The 18,379-nt window shown below is 29.8% G+C and overlaps 1 protein-coding gene and 1 non-coding gene across 2 annotated transcripts; one reads left to right on the top strand and one right to left on the bottom strand.

Moving 5' to 3' along the window:
• The first annotated feature begins 515 nt into the window (after positions 1-515).
• On the top strand, positions 516-18,157 carry LOC109600642 (rho guanine nucleotide exchange factor 17). Its single transcript, XM_049970572.1, has 14 exons — positions 516-820; positions 6,086-8,036; positions 12,393-12,470; positions 12,519-12,596; positions 12,654-12,758; positions 13,392-13,508; positions 13,986-14,233; positions 14,526-15,002; positions 15,091-15,182; positions 15,691-15,949; positions 16,010-16,315; positions 16,538-16,605; positions 16,693-17,013; positions 17,067-18,157. Exons 1-14 carry the CDS (start codon positions 735-737, stop codon positions 17,471-17,473), a joined length of 4,593 nt encoding a protein of 1,530 aa, XP_049826529.1. The 5' UTR covers positions 516-734; the 3' UTR covers positions 17,474-18,157.
• Positions 4,060-4,131, bottom strand: Trnaq-uug (transfer RNA glutamine (anticodon UUG)). Its single transcript has one exon. It is a non-coding gene; the product is annotated as a tRNA-Gln (tRNA).
• Positions 18,158-18,379: the final 222 nt, after the last annotated feature.

Here is an 18,379-nt window from a genome sequence, read left to right as displayed (position 1 = left end):
TGTGAATCATTCACTTTGTAAACTATTTCCATATAGATGGCATAAGGCAGGAAAAAAAATTATATAAATAAATTTTATACAGTACATTACTATAGTGTACTGGTTGATATTTAAAGTTTAAAGAAAAAGAATTATGAACTTAATGAATTTAAAATAGTGATTATTTGTAAAGGTAATTAGGTACATGATATTTTAAATTATTTACTGATTGATTAATCTTTTTTGAAGATCTTGACTTCATTCATATCATTCGTTGTATGTACTAACTGATAATACTCCTAAGAACAACATCAAAATAAATCCATGTATAGTTGTATAAAAATGCACAATATAAAGAAGAACTCTACCTTAAATCGAACAACAAACAGCGACAAACGTATAGCGTATAGTACTTGTTGTGGTTCCGAACGGCCAGTGATTGGAGAGGGGTTAAGGACAGTGACCAGTTAAGAATCAAACCGTTTGATTCGAACGGCTAGCGACGGACAACGTCTGTGACTGAAGTACCTGTTTATTCTGTCGCTAGTTTCAAATGGATTGCTAGTTGCGGTCGTATGTAAGATATCCGGTACGCGTACAACAAAATGTACTTCTCGGTCGCATATAGTTTAAACTGTGAGTTGTGTGGGTGAAACAATAACCTGTGGCCATTAATCTATAGAGAGTAAATGCACTAATAATGTGTCTTGATATTTATGATGTTCGCACACAACAGGCTTCACTCATACTAAGGCATGTCTAGATCGCATGAGGAATGTATATCTTGGTGCGACGATTGCTCCACCTGCAAAAATAATCATCCTTATGATTCCTATAAGAGGTATGTAAATTATCGACGTATATATAACACATCGTTGAAGATAAAAATCAAATGTTAACAATGACAATTTAATAAGTTTCAACGAAATAATATTTCACTACATTCTTTTATAATTCTCATCAGAACTTTCAAATTTTTCTTTTGAAGAAATAAATTTAAAAAATCTCATGACTTGTTAGATATGATAGAAATGAATCTCAACCTATGAATGTGCATGAACAGAATCATAATTTTTTAAATAATCTTCTAAATACATATTTAAGAATGATTAGACTCAGTTAGAGCAAATCATTGTAAATTTTAACGTTTAAATGAATAAATAGAGTTAGTGAAATCAAGCCTAATTTAAACCTTTTATTTTGAAATTAATTTATTATAGAACTATATATATATTATATACAAATTTATCTCAATTTATAATATTACCACCTATTAAAAAATAATTGTTTTCAAATTCAATTGAATAATAAAGTTATGTAAATGGACCAATATCTAAAAGGTATATTTATTCTCTTTTACCAAGATTAAACTAGTCTGACAGTCGTCTAAATTTGTTACTTGTTACTATGTTTTCTTGTTCGTTAGAGGAGGACCCGGTGAAGCAAATAATTTCTAAAATTTTAATTTTTGTTTTTCAAATGTTTATTATGTTTATTTGTTCTTATTTGAAACTTTTTATTGTATTGAAACCTTGGTAGTTTAAAACGATCTCGACTCAAATAATTGGCAATTGATGATGTGAAAAGATACAAATTATAGGAAAAATAGTATATAAGTAGTAACCCAATTCTGAATGAGTTAAACTGTATAATTGAGTAATTTAATTGGAGACAAATAGTAAACAAAATTAACAATTGTAATTTATCTTCACGTCTGTATTTGTTTAGTTAATAGTGAGTCTAACTAATTATTCACAAAAAACGCGTACATGTGTAAATTCAACGCAGAAAACTAAGGAGACACGAATTTCGACACATAGAAGTAATACAGACCCTTGTACTACACACGGGAGTTTAAAAAATCAAAGACCTAATCTAAAACTGCATTTAGATAAGCGCATGTGCAGATTTGTTGAAGCCCCCTTCCCATCTTGTGACGTAATTAATGAATAGATGAGATTTATTTATATTTTTGTATTTCGAAATATGGAAGGACACAATGTGGAACGCGAATATCAAAATTGAAACGATAATGAAATAAGGCTCGCGCGATTTGACTTTGCTCGTTCGCTTGAAATGCCGAACGCTCGAAATGTCGGATACCCGAAACGGGAATATCCGAGCCCATTCGAGTCGATGTCATGCGCATGCTCATGGAGGAACGTGCATATAACCGCCAGTTATGAATATTCAGGGTGCGCATCGAATATTATAAATAATAACTCGTTCACCTTTAAAATTAAACTTATAAATTGTTGAAGTTACTCAATTTTTAGAAAGAATCCGAAATATTATGTTGTGATGATGTGAAAACCTTAATTTATTTAAATAGTGAAACATAAAATATGTAATTGGACTTTATCTGTTACAAAATAAGTAAATAAACACTTTACCCTGAAGATACCTTAACAAAATTTCTTGTTTAATGTAATTTCTTTAATTAGATAAATATTTATTTATAAACTTAGTATTATTGTTCAGAATTAATTATTCAAAGTGGAAATAATAAATATTTTAATAATTTATCTTTCTTTTTGTCAAGTTGATTATTGTAAATAGTTATTAAATAGTTAAATAATATAGAGAACACCTAAATTTTGCACCCATTTGATATTGCCCTAATATATAATGGTTAGGGTTCATTTAACAAGTAATTATTTATTAAAGTTTATGCGCAAATTTAGTTTGTTAATTAATTAATTGAACTGTTTATAAATTAATTAAACCTTTAGATATTAAAAAGAGCTATTTCGTACCTCTAACCTAATCTAATGTGGTTGAAATAATTAACAAATTCACGAGATAATTTAACACTATGTAAGATAGTGTGTATGAAAAACATCAATGGATTATAATCCATACTTTGAATAAAATAATCTATACGTTAAATTTATTACCCAATCAACTAAGATACTAAAATATTTGTAATGATGTTTGTTATCGATAATATTAAAGAAAAAACACTAAAATATCACTTGCTGCTATGACACCCATCTGTCCATCCATCCAAACTCCTTGATTGATTGATTGATATACTGTAATACTGTTCTCTAGATTTAACAAACTAATTATAATAATCAATCTCAATAAAACTCCTTTAATTAAAATGAATGACAAAGAAGTAAGATAAATTATTAAAATATTTATTATTTACACTTTGAATAATTACTTAAAGTAATACTAAGTTTATAAATAATTAGAAAGTAATTTTTCTAACTAAAAATATTACAAACAACAAACTTTGTTAAGGTACCTTCAGAGTAAATTCTTTATTTACTTATTTGGTAACAGGAGTCTAGTTACATACATATTTTATGTTTCACCATTTAAATGAATTAAGGTTTTCACATCATCACAGTAGTACAATACTTCAGATCCATTTTAAAAATTTAATAGTTTAACAATTCATAAGTATAATTTTAACTAATATCCATATATATTTCCCCTTTTCACTATTTAAGTAAGGTCTTCAATGCTTCTTGTCAAAATATTACATACATATATTACTGCTTGTTGCTAAAAGTTTAAATATGTTTGATATGTTTGATGTCTTTGTCATATTTTCTAATACTAGTATAATACGGCTGAGAAGATAACATGCATGTTGATCCCTTTTGTAGATATTACTTTGAATACTCTTAAAATTATTATTTTTATTGTAAAACATATTCATTTACTACTAATAATTTAATAATGGGAAAACCATAAGAATATTACATTTATTATAAAGTTTGAATACACTGACTCACTGTTATTATTTATACTATTCGGTGCGCAACCCTAAATATTTATAATTGGCGGTTGATGTTGCGATTTCAAATTAAATTCCTGTAGCCCATCCCAGTCGCACGTTCCTCCATGAGCATGCGCATGAGTTACCAGCACGCACATGACATCGACTCGTACACCCTCGGGTATTTCCGTTTCGAGCGTTTCACATTTAGAGCATTCGCTGTTCCCGGCGAGAACTTCCTGCTATGTACCCCGTTCCCGATTAACTGGCTGAGAGAGCGACTAAACCGTTCCGCAAAAATATCACTCCGAAATCGCGGTATTTCAATATCTATTAATAAAAAAGTGAGGTTCCACCGAGATTTGAACTCGGATCGCTGGATTCAAAGTCCAGAGTGCTAACCATTACACCATGGAACCGTTGTATAAATAATAAATATAGACGATATTAAACAGTTTGTTTTACAATTTACTTTTAATTTCTTTTATGATTGAAAAAATTAAAAAGTGATCTGATATCGATAAACGTTTTAGGTGACCGGACCAATTTCTACAAAATACCTATAAATTGTTATTTCTTATACATTTTAATTTCAACATTAATGAAACGATCGAAGTTTTGGCATAAAATTTAAAATAAAAATAGATGTGCAATTTAATTTAATATTTTTTTTACTTTACAGGTCATGGTATTTATACTTGATTTAAAAAATCACATACTTTATTGATTACATTTATTTACTTAATGATTTATCATGTACTAAATGTTTTTCTTGCAAAATAAATGACATATAAATGAGTTATTTATTCTATAGTAGAGTTTATAAAGAAATATTTCCTGAAAGGTATATTTTTGAAAATTTAAATACATAATGGCACATACTGCTCTGAAAACAAATGATATCTTTTTTGATTGTGAATTTACAGCATTATACGGGTTAACAATGAAAAAAATTTTTTTTTCTTTTATATATTTTCACTTTAATAACTAAGAGCATTGGTAAATAAGGGAAAATAGATTAAACTCAATGATTTCTTTTTGAGAATAAAGTCGTGCTTCCTAGCGGAAGTGCTAGAGATTGTTAATATTGACGAATAGATATGCGTTTTTGAATATGTCGAGTGGGTAATGGTAAAGAAGCTTTTTTATGCATCAGGTACACTATCGCTCATATGTAGAGCAACTTAAATATACATATTATTGTCAGTTATGCAGTATGTTTGATAAAAACAATACAGCAATATAATTGTTTATTAGTGGGTTTAGTTAGGTATTTATTAATATTTGAAAAATATTCAAGGATCAAATGTAGAACAACTCTAAAATAAAACAATCTTACGTACATTTAGCCTTCTTTTATTTAGTATCTAATAGCATACCCATTATTTTTAACACCTCTTCTTCATTGATTTTAATAGCTTTTCAATATAATCGTTCGAATTTTCTTTTGAGTGATTTTTAACTTCTTCGTAGAGGTCATTTTGTCATATTTAACAGTCTTTTTGCATCGATTTTCTGATCAATTTTTTTCTCAAAGGTTTTCCATTAGATTGAGGTCTGGGTTTTCTGCTGGTCAAGGCATGACACGTACTCCTTGAGAAGCGCACCAACCGGATCGTTGTACAGAATGTCACGATAAACAAAACTATCCATTATCCCGTCTAACATGGATCCATGCCAAACCCAGAAAAACATTTCCAAAACATAACGCCTCCTCCACCATGCTTCACAGTGGGTCTAGTGTACTTAGGATTATATCTTTCATTAACTGGTCCTCTCACCTATGAAATGCTATCAAATTTGAATAATTGGAACCAACTTTCATCGGAAAACAAAATTGTTTTCGAATGCCTATCTGTCACTAGTTCTCTTGCAAAAGTAGTTTCGCAGCTCTATAGTTTGCAGAAATGAAGGGCTTCTTTGCTGGTTTTCTACCATAGACACCAGTTCCTTTTAGTCTTCGTTTTATGATACTCACCAACACTGTTCGTTTATTTTTTGATTTATGCTAATAAAAGTGTCTGGAACAACAAGCCTTTTTGTTTTCCTGTCTAATCGTCTTCGAAATGATCGATTTGTTTAAATTTAAATCTACTGCAATTTTACTCTGCTTTTCACCATTCCGGAACTTTTCTACAATTTCTTATTTAATTTGGTTTGGTTGCTTTACTTATGAAAACTGTCCGAAATAAAATGTGTATATAAATTGAGGTACGAAATGTTTACGCACTTATTAATTATAAAATTAGATTAAATTAAAAAGAATTGTTCTTAGTGTATGTCATCATGTGATGTGTCATTACAATCATTAAAACAATACAAAAAGCAATATTTGGATTGTAAAATATAAGGAATTATTTTATAAATTTTCAGATACAAGTGCATCGGCCAGATCGGTTACGAAATGAGATTGAGAGCGGTATCTCCACCTCCTCCTGGTTCCGGACCGCGATACCGTTCTCAGTGCTGTTGGCCATCTCCAATGATAATGTCGGAGTGTGGCACTACTTCTGCGACCACTTCAGGTATCGACGACATTGGCTTTGGATGTGAATGCGACCCAAGCAGTCCCGTCTCCCGAAATTCTCTGCTTGCTACAACACACTCACAGCACGCTATTAATAGCGCAGATATAATTAGTAGCGCAAATAGAATGAAGATGACCGAGAATGCTACGTCAGAACAAGCGCCGTCGCTCGTTCAACAAACAAGTTCGGCTACAGTGCGTGATATATTTTATTCGGGCACGTGTCATTTAAAAAGTCCTCAAAAACGTTGTGCCTTGGTGCGACCACAAATATATCCAAGGATTACAGATTACGGTGATACCAGTATTAACAATAATAAAGACGACATCATCCTGGAACGTCTCCCCAGATTCCGCTTCGGCGGAAATCGTTCTGTTGCTGCTGCCGATAAGAGAGGTAATGATCATCGCTTCAAGGAGCTTAGTGATCGACTAAAAAGGGGACCCGGGCCAATACCACCGCCCAGAACAAGGCACGCCTCAAGGATAGTTAGTATCCCTTCAGTATCCACATCCGAGAGTCCCACAGTTACTCAAGATTTTAACCGACGAATTCCTCCTTTGAGGAGTGCATCATTTTCGCAAGTAGACTATTGCTCCGATGATAATAAATATATACGCAGACGATCTGCCTCTAATGAGAATCAAGACGGAGAAAATTCATCTACTGCAAATAATTATGTAGCAACATTGCCAAGAACAAAAAATATAGTAAAACATACGGCTACAGATGATAGCAAGTTACCTGTTAATTTTAAAGAGAATACGCAGCAATCTGAAATTGGTTCTACAGAATTATCAAGCTCATGTAACTCCTCTAATAATAAAGTGAAATTAGATGATATAAAATCTGAAAGCTTTCCAACAGTTGGACCTAGACCTCAAAAAAAACAATCTTTTGACAAAAGGAGAGACAAATCTCGAAGAAGAAAAGGCATATATATATCTCAATGGCCGAATACCTATCAATCATCAGAAGAAGTTATACCACAATTCGTGGAAGAGTCTGTATTAGATTCTTGCAAAGAAACTTCCAATAAACATTTACAAGATTCTTTAAAAGATATAACGAAACTTCAAATCCAGGAAAAGTCAGAATTCCCGATATGGAGTAGTCCTCAAGAAGAGCCTCTTAGTCCTGATGAAAGTAACACGTGCCCAGAATGGCCTTTAGTTTCAATTCGTGGTCGACTTGTTTCACAATCTTCCGAAGAAAAAGAGCAATTGAAAAACACTTGTCGTGGAATTAACTTATTTAGATCAGATTCCTTATCTGAGGGTGAACCGGACACAATTGAAAGAAAGTTAGATCAAATTTCTTTAGCTCCTTCAGATATTTCCGACTGTGAAAGCAGAATAAGTCTAACTACAAGTCCTTCAATACCTCGTAGATACTCAAAACGACCATTACGAGGACCATATGGCCAAATGTTAGAAGCAGAAATGAAAAGACCCGAGGGAAGAAAACATATCCACAATGATTTACAATTTCTAGAAGACTTAAGTAGTGTTCAAAATAAACCTAAACATACGAGAGGTCAATGCAATACGTCTTTAGACGAAACACAATTATCTCAAAAAAATTCGAAATTACTTCACAAATGTAAAACTAGTGGAGACAGTTCGGTGCCAAGCGAAATTGAATCAAGGATCATTAGCCACCAACGCACATCGTCTAGTCCTTCAGCACTGGAGAGATACAGTAATAATGAAGTTTCCAGTGAATTATTGGAGCAGTTACTTAGAGGCAGTTCTGAACAACTTGCAATAGCTGATACTCATCAACAGCAATACAATGTAAGTAGATTTTTCTACACTTTATATTATAATTTTATTCATACCACTATCTCATCAAAATGCCACTTTTTTTCACTAACTTATATCCCTTGCATTAATTTCGTTTATTGACAAAAAATTAAATAAAACAATAAAATATAAAAAGACGGTATTTTTGTTTATTTACAGAAAAATTATTCTCTGTTCTGGGTATCGAATTGTCATGATCATTATCAATAAAATCAGTTTCATGTTTGGTTAATTTTATAAACAACATTGAAAATTGAAAATCGAATCTTTTGATATGCATGCATGACCGAATAATATGGGTGAAAGTGTTTGTAGAAGCAATGATTGCAAGAAGTTCCTCTCTGATTGATAAGCGATTAGTAAGCCCTTTTACAGCTACAGTAATGCCACAAATGTCGTAAAAGTGAAAGTGAAAAACACTGTTAGGTTGATGATATTATTAAAAATAATGTCTTACAAGTCACAACATAATATAATACGCTTAATAATTTACTTCACTTTCCCTACCGCATTATATTATATTACAGATCGGGTACGTACTTACATGTATAATAATAATTTTGTTAAATTTCAAAGTAGTTGTAGCTATTAGCTAGCAACATATTAATTCAATTTTTTCATCATTTTGGAGAGAGCAAAAATAGCCAGTATCAATCAGTGAAATATTAACTGACCGTAAACATTTTCTCTATACCGTAAACAACAGGAACCTAGTTCTAAATTTAAGAATTTTTTAACCTAGCCTCAATGCTTATTGTAAAGAAATGAAGTATTTCGTAAGGACGCATGTAGCCAGATCAGATTTTTATTGTATGTGTACGTATTTTATATTAAAATATCAGAAGTATGAGTGTATATTTACTTAATCTCATAATAATTTCGATGTAAATTTGTAGAATTTATCAACTACTTTAACAAATCGAATGAAATATTTTGAACAAAAGCTATTTTTTCAATAGACAATTGAATTGTCCTCCAACATGTGTGCATTGAGTACTTTTTCAGTGTTCATTGATAAAGAGAATTTTTTTCCCGATTATTCTACCCCCATTAAAATTACCTGGTAACGATAAGGCCTTCGCTAGCTGTGTCGCGACGCTTTAATGTGCGTCGCATTACGGCGTCGGCGCATGTTGTGCCAGTTTATTATACACAAGAAAAGGTGTGGCACGCTTAAAAATGAGATGCTAGTTGAAATGTGTAGAATTAGTAACGAATTACGACGAAAATTACATTTGCATTATGGAAGGATTTTGTAACGTTGAAGATCAAGATCTGGATAGTGAAGATGAGTCGCAAAATTTGTCAGATGCCACCAATTTTGACGCCCAATCACAATCGGTAACCTCAATTTTATCTGATAGTTAATTGATTTGTTTAGGTATTCTATTTTTATTATACTATTCTGTTAATTCATTCTAACCACGATATTTGTCTTACGTACTCCTGTTATGGATTTATGAATAATATACTTATTTTAATTAATTAAATTCATTTTAATACTAAAAAAATAAATTTTATGCAATTACCTTAAGAAATTTATTTTTTCTTATAATCTTAACCATAAATTCAGCTAAGAAAAAAGTTTTTAATAAATATTAATTTTAAAAAGTGAGCATACTTATACATGTTTATAGATTGCAGCTATAAGTGTAAGTAAAAATAATAATTTTTACTTCAAATCGACGATAATGGAAAAAAACATGAATGAATAAAGTACCACTTCTAAGAGTTGAGTATTTTTTACTATCCAAATATGCAAATTAATTATTTGCCACTTTGCATTTAATTATATTATTATATTTTTCACCCCACTTTTCTCTTAAAACTTCCTGAAAACAAACAAATTGAACTCTCGTGATTCTTCAGCGCCTTTTGAGAATGATAGATAAAACTACCATTGTCCGCTACTTATAGAGAAACTGTCGTTTGAACGTCTTAAAAATACACTAATGGCATCTTTCTAACCACGACATTTTTCTTAAGTACTCCTGTTATTGATTTATGAATAATATACATATTTTAATTAATTAAATTCATTTTAATACTGAAAAAATAAATTTTATGCAATTACTTTAAGAAATTTAATTTTTATTATAATCTTAACCATAAGTTCAACTAAGAAAAAAGAAAATGTTTTTAATAAATAATTTTAAAAAATAAGCATACTTATACATGTTTATAGATTGCAGCTATAAGTGTAAGTAAAAATAATATTTTTTACCTCAAATTGACGATAATGGAAGAGAACGTGAATTAATAAATTACCACTTCTAAGACTTGAGTATTTTTTACTATCCAAATATGCAAATTAATTATTTGCCACTTTGCATTTAATTATATCATTATATTGTCCACCCCAGTTTTCACTAAAAACTTTCTGAAAACAAACAAAATTAAATTCTCTTTACCATTGTCCGCTACTTATCGAGAAACTGTCGTTTGAACTTTAAAATACACTAACACACTTACTTAAAAAAAACTTTTTCACATTTAAGCACACATTCACACATCTGATATAGTCGGCATTTGATTTAATTTGTTTGATATAAAAGTACATTTAATTTCAATGAGACAATAAATTTATTGATATATTTGATGCACTGACTTATTTTAATACATTCCACACTTACGAACATACTTAATATATGTAAAACTATTTTCTCGAATATTTCAATAAAGTCACTGTCACTTTTGATGAGTATATTCTCCAAATGCTCATGATTTTCTAAACAAAGAACAATGTAACAATGTACGTACTTGGAATGTTTTAGGATTTTCTGTATTTAATGTCCTACACTCTGACATTGGTATTTTTAAAAGTGTTGTTTGAATTATTTATCCAGGTAGCCATACCGTTTAGAACCTCTTTTCATATACTCTCTTATAATATAATAATTAAAATTAAATATACTGTGGGATATTTGATTGCCACTTCCTAAATTATATTCTAAATAAATTCAAGTTTGAGATGTACAAATTTAGGTAAGTTTTTTCAAAAATCATCCATGAAAGCGACTCTGCGTGTCACAATTTACTAAAGAGTCAAGAAATGGATATGATATTGTCAACATTTTTCTAGCACTCGGTAAGTATTCTTTTGTAAGACAACATGTTACTATTACATTTATATATTTTTTATCCTCCGATTGTACTAGTGACAATTACACAAATTAATTCAGAACAGTGTGTTTGATAATATTTGCGATATGAGCATTTCATAAAAATAACCTACAGGTGGTTGTGCATTTTGCCCTACTTCATACGTTGCGTATTCACTATATTTTAATCAAAAATTAATAATAACTGATATATAACAACGAACAAAACAGATTTATTTATTTATACCGAACTAATAACATTATAAAGCCAGAAAATGTCAAATTTATAACAAGAAAACTATTGACTAAGTTTAAAATAGTTCATATTTTATGGGTCAAAGCCCTTTAATTGCCTTTGTCATTTTCTTCATTAATAAAGGTGAAAGGATGAAAGTAATATACATGTTGAAGACAATTTGTCCTACTAGTTAGTGCCTTAGTGAGATCTACACCTAAAATTCCTTAATTCTCGAAGAGACTTACAAACTCAATGATTCGGGAAAATTCAATCATAGAACATATTATATGTAAATTATATATAGACTAAATATTAAAAAAAAAATGAAATAGTGAACTTAATATAAATAATCGCTGTATACCAAACACGGAAGTTGCCTACTTTGAGTAGTTCCAGCAGTCAATAGTTTTCTGGTGATACTAGCGATTCATCATAATACCCCAATTTAGTTCATAGTGTATTCTGGAAATAAGTATCAATACTTTATGTATCTTCCCATTCAACTAACTCTTGACAAAGTTTAAAAAATAAATATCTGCCTTCTAGTACTTGCCGCATTCTGACCTGAATCAAATTTTCGAATACTTATGTTTTATAGGATCTGAGAAATTAACTTGTAAGGGATGCCTTAAAGGCATCTTGGTTCTGCATTATCATGAGTTTGTACTTGGCCTCAATGTATTTGGATTAATAGTAGAAATTTGTATATTCCAGGCAACAGCATCATTTAAAGTATGCTTCAGTTTCAGAATTCTTCAACAGTGGTCGAGTGAGAGATTTGTTCTAGTCTGTGTCCTATCACGCAGCCTTAAAATAAAACCTTTTCTAACACATTTTCTCTCCCCATCTCAATTATTATTATTATACATATCATCCAAATTTTATTCTAAAAAGAAAACTAATAATATAAGTCAATGAGAAATATACTAATAATATAAATATTATTAGTTTTCATTTTTAGCTTCAGTGTAGCAATTGTACATGTTAATAAAGTGAGTTTTTTTTCAGGATACAAGAACCCATGTGGTGGTGGAACTATACGATAACGAAAGGATATACGTGGAGTCGCTGCAAATCTTAGTAACGGTAATACTCTATTTATAAAAATATTGTTGGATGAACTTTTATTTTCAGAAATACCTAGAACCATTAAAACTACCTGAAAACGCTAATTTACTTGATGCCTTGTTGGTGGACGAAATATTTTACCAAGTAAACATTTTATGTACAAGATTTTACTTTAGCATGTCTAATTTGAATTATTTTCAGATTCCATTTTTATTAAGCCATCATCAGTTCTTTCTAGATGAATTAAAAAAGCGATTAGAGCATTGGGACATTAAACAAAAAATAGGTGATATTTTTTTAGAAATGGTAATAAATTCACATTTCTTGGTGTCCAGAATCTATATATATAGACAGAGAGAGGGAGAGAGTTTTTTATTTGAAGTAAGGCATTCCGAACGCCACAGGTGGCTTTATGATAATCCAAAATCGGGACCAATCTGTCAAATCTGTCGGAAAAATCTATATAAAAACAAATGTAACGAAATGTATGGCCCAATGTTTAGCTAAAATTTTATTAAAAAGTATTAGATTAATGGCAATGCTTTTTAATAGATTATCCCATATACAATATTTTTTGTAACACGTTTAATTAGGTACTTGTTCATCAACTGGGGCTTATTACAAAAGATTTGAGTTCTTTGATTTCGAAAAATTAATTCATAGTGACCATTCTATGGTATGAATTCAAAGAGAAAACTAGTACCAAATAAACTTTACAGAACTAAAATTTTATTTTAAGCTATATCTTCGGTACCGACGTTATTGGTTCTTACATAGTAAGCATTAAAAGACATTTAAATTAATTAAAATTAAACATTTTTAACTCCCTATATAATGAAAAGTAAATGAAAATTTTAGATATTTTTTGTTTTACAGTTATATACAATTTGTTAATTCTGGACACCTACAATTTCAATATTTAATTATTTAACTTTTTAGTTTTCTAAATCTTCAGTTATCGAAAGCTATACAAATTATGTCAATAATTGGAAAAGAGCGAGAGAAATTTTGAAAAGTGCTCAACAATCAAAGCCAGCTTTTGGTAAATTTTTGGAGGTAAGTATTTTAATAAATTGTAGTCACTACTGCATATTATATGGACGTTTGACTTGACTTAGATGCATCTTCCATTATATTTTTCAAATCTTCCGAATACGAACTGAATGCAAACCGTTTGATATAAATGTTTACAATACAAATAAATAATAATAATAATATTGATCAAATTATCAATATTGACGTTTTGAATAGAACTGAGCGAAGTTTAAATAATCATATGAAAATCAATAACGAGTATATTATTTGTTTAAATAATTCGTAAGGTAGATACGTTTTTTAATAGAAAGAATAGAAAACATTCATAAATAATAAAATAGATCACCAATTTCACCAAAATTGACTTTAAATTTGAAATTTTAAACAAATAATATGCTTGTTTTATCATATAAAAAAATCATATTCATTCAAATTTCAATATAATAGTAAAACTAATCATCAAATATTGTGTAATTAACTAATGTCATTATATTTTAGAATACGTCACGTGAACATAAAGGCAAACTGGCATTAGATTCATTATTAATAAAACCAATACAAAAGTTTCCCAAATACGAGTTGCTTATACAAAGACTTATCAAACATACGGATATGAATCACCCAGATCATAATTTATTACTTTCCGCTCAAAAACTTGTTCACGATCAACTTCTTAAAATAAATTGTACCGAACGAGAAGCCCTAGAATTGGAACAACTTAGGGAAATTGAAAGTCTTATCGAAGGGTATGTTATAAATATTAAAATTTAATCCTCACCGACTTTATATAATATTATAACATAATATAGAGAAAATAACATACACTCCAAATACATTCCTGCTCTTTGAGTTTAAAAACTTTAATAACCTCCATTTTTGTATTTCCTACATATACATAACCAATTTATGTTTCTGTAAATCTTCAATTTATAAAAATTAATTTATTAATCACTTCGAAGAAGTAAGTGCCACTTAAACATGAAATGTTTGCTTTGGAATATTAGTATTATAGTAAAACTTGGTATATATTTGTTTCAGCTTAATAGATTTAGTTTCCACCGACAGACAATATTTACGACACGATTTAGTCAGTATGTCTGCAGGTGGTGGAGCCAGAAAAGAACGGGCATTATTTCTATTTTCTGACTTATTACTTATTACAAGTATAAAACGAAGAAGTGGTACTATAAAAAGACCAAATACTATACAAGGTAGTGTCACGAGCACGTTAGAAGCAAACAAATATAAGCTTTTAATGAAAGTGCCACTGGAAGATTTAGAAGTGTTAAAAACAAAAGACGACAACTTAAAACAGATGATGATTGAAGTTGATAACTTAACAGAAGACATTAGTACTTTAAATCAGATTTCAGAGTTAAGTTGGTCTTTGCATTGTAACCACTCGCAGCTTGATGAAATTATAAAAGAAATGTCATCAACTTTAAGTAAACAATTGAGTGATCAACAAAATAGTGATTCGCAACTATCTGGTTTAGATTTAACATTAAATACGCCGTAAGTTTCTTACTGTATCTACAAATCTGTGTAGATGCGACATCACAGAGTCTCTAGTATTCAAAAATTAATTTTATAATTGTTTCAGAAATGGACTAGAGAATATTTCAATATTATTTTCTAAATCCGAAAAACGTACATCATGGGAAGAGTCATTTTGCGAGGCTAAACAAAAATTAGGTATTAACTTTTTTTCAAAGGCATTTAATATTTCAATTACAGTATAGTTGTTTTCGGATGGAGAAGTCGACACCTCCAATTAAAGATAGAAAGAACAATTATTCTCTCCTCACTTCGGTATTCAAAAACAACACAGCATATACTATATGTATACAGGGTATTGCATAACTTATCCAAAATTTTTTAACCAGATATGCGCTTCTAAATAATAAGTCGATTTCTTAAAAATAATTCTAACAAAAGTTCAACAGAAAAAGAAATAAAAAATGTTAAAGTTTGTAACAAACATTACTCTACAACTTTTTTATGCATTGTTTACTTCTTAATAGTAATAAGTGCGACGAAATTGGATAAGGCGGAAGCTTTTTATTAAAATTTTTTTTAAGAAATCTACTTATTATTTAGAAGGTTAAAAAATGTTGCATAACTTATGAAACATCAAGAAATTGATGATTGACCACAACTTCGCGACGCTTAATATTGAAATAAAGTTGAGATAAATTTTTAGCAATATCTGGAGATCGTAGACCGTGTCCAGAATTAATAGCTACAGTACCGATTAGGAAAACAAGGGCTGGTCTTCAGTTTACGTGTGCAGAACCAACATTGAGCGATAGCGGTAAAGACGTATGGGTATGCAATAGTGATGGCTATGTAGGACAAGTGTGTGTTTTAAGTTTAACACCAGAACCTACTGTTGCATCGTGCAATGGAGTGTGCAATGCTCGAATACTTTGCATTGCTTCTGTTCCTGGCGTAAATAGTAGGTAAGAGATCATTTAGGGAATTCAAATAAAATTAAATATTAATTAATTTACATATTTTAGCGTATTCAAATCAAATGGGGACAATTGTAATCAAATGGATGTGGAAGATCGAAAAAAAAACCAGTTTGATAGTAGTTCATCAAGTGAAGATGATCTAAGTGATTGTGAACCAAATGATGAGTCACAAGGAGTAATAGATTCAACGGATGATCCAAATGTAGATGTAGAAGAGTCAGATAATCAGCAATCTACTATGTGGTTAGGAACTGAAGATGGCTGTATTCATGTTTATAATTCAAACGACAATATCCGTATTAAGAAAAATAAAATTAAACTACAACATAATTCCTCAATTTTATGTATTATGTAAGTTTCCATAATTATTTTCATAATCTGTTTATATTTATATATACAGGGTGTTTCATAATTTTCCTGAAATTTTTTAACTAGATATGCACTTCTAAATAATAAGTAGATTTCTTAAAAAAATTCTAATAAACGTCTGACAGAAAACCAGATAAAGATTGTAACTAACCTCAAATGCATATTATTCATCTTTACTTATATTATAAAATTAATATTTTTCAGATATCTTGATAACACCGTATTTGTTTCACTTGCAAGCGGTGATTTTGTTATATACTATCGAGAAATGGGTACGTACGTATTACATTCAAATATAAAACAAAAGATTTAAATCTTGCTTCAATTACCAAAGAAATAAATAATACATTTTGTTGTAGGATCTTGGAATATCAACTCACCTCTAACAGTTACCGTTGGAACAACGAGTACGGCAGTATCAAAGATTGTTCCAAGTTCAAGAAAATTATGGTGTGGTTGTGGTAGTACCATAAAAATTTTCAATACTGAAACTCTAAAAACTGAGAATAGTTTTAATGTAGACAACGATTCAAATAAACCTATTTCATGTATTGCACTATGTGGAAACGGCGTGTGGTTATCTTTACAAAATTCAGCAATCCTGAAATGCTTTCACATACTTACGTTTGAACTGTTGTGTGAAATTAATGTTGCACCTGCTGTCACTAAGATGTTAACCAGTAGGTGTTTTAAATAAAATGCTTCATCTAAATATATAGAAATGTTTTTGTAGGTTGTGATGATATTATAAGGCAACACAAAGCAGCCTGTTTAAGGGTGACGGCTTTGTTAGCGTGTAAGGATTTGCTGTGGATAGGAACATCAGCTGGAGTACTGTTAACTATACCTTTACCACATATTTCACCAAAAACAACGAAAATATCAACTGTCCCTACAATTACTGGCGTATCACATGGACATACGGGCCATGTTCGCTTTTTAACATCGGTGGAAATGCCATTTGGTAACAACGACACACAACATAGAAATTCTTATAAAGGAAAACAAGAACAAAGAACCAACATAAAGTTACTAGTTATATCAGGTGGCGATGGATATGAAGATTTTAGGACATCTAATTTATCTGAAGTAGCAGGACGTGAAGATTCCACAAACCATTTATTATTGTGGAATATTTAAGAAAATTATATGTAAATATTTCAAATATAAAGAAAGTATATAGCATATCTAAACCCTGAACCATTGTATGTTCGAGTGATAACTGCATTTCTGTAAAATGTGTGATAGTAGCATTAGAAATCTGTATAATTGTAATTTTACTTGTGGTGGTAGTGTTATTATGTTTCTAAAACTCTAACATAATTGTTCCTATTTAATAAATTGTTGCTATATTCACTCACGCCACAAACCACCGTTTAAAAATATTCACAATATTATCGTACATCGGACTAACTCAAAAAGAAACTTACTTTTCAATTATCAATTGGAACTATACAATTAAATAATAATGAACGAATGAAACCGGTAAAAAATCAATTTTTATAATGGGCTTATTCTAATTGATGATAGTGTTTTGTAATAAGAAAATATTTATGTACAAAGACTGACTTTTGTTTTGTCAGAAAATTATTTTGATATATTATAAAAATTATATTGTTCAAACCGTTTGTGGTGTGTTTTGTTTAAAAATAGAAATTGTTAAAATATTTAATTAATAATAAATTATGTTATAAGAATATATATATATATATATATATATATATATATATATATTAAGAATATATATTCTTTACTGGTTACTGGAAAACTAAATGTTTTATATGAATTTTTCTATGAATTTATATAAAAGAAGTCTTTATATTGCTCAAATTTATTCTTTACCCTACATCACCTTAGTTTATTAAAATATTTTATTTATTTATATAATTATTTGTAAGTATTTGTCACAAGTTCGTTGGGATCACGTAATATAAAAATAAGTAATCAGTCAATTGTCTGTTGGTCAAAGAACGAGATGTCCAATCTCACGTAAAGATTTGTACACTATACCGATCGAAAAATATTTAATCCGTCTAACTCTTGAGA

The sequence above is a fragment of the Aethina tumida genome, chromosome 1 (assembly GCF_024364675.1).
Source record: "Aethina tumida isolate Nest 87 chromosome 1, icAetTumi1.1, whole genome shotgun sequence".
NCBI classification, from domain to species: domain Eukaryota; kingdom Metazoa; phylum Arthropoda; class Insecta; order Coleoptera; family Nitidulidae; genus Aethina; species Aethina tumida.
This window is presented reverse-complemented; position numbering and strand designations above follow the sequence as displayed.

Bases quoted from the DNA above. Each gene is read 5' to 3' on its own strand.
- LOC109600642 (XM_049970572.1), top strand. From the start codon at position 735: ATGTCTAGATCGCATGAGGAATGTATATCTTGGTGCGACGATTGCTCC. The intron at 13,509-13,985 runs GTAAGTATTTTA...ATTATATTTTAG, and splicing joins CTTTTGGTAAATTTTTGGAG to AATACGTCACGTGAACATAA. The intron at 16,316-16,537 runs GTAAGTTTCCAT...AATATTTTTCAG, and splicing joins TCCTCAATTTTATGTATTAT to ATATCTTGATAACACCGTAT.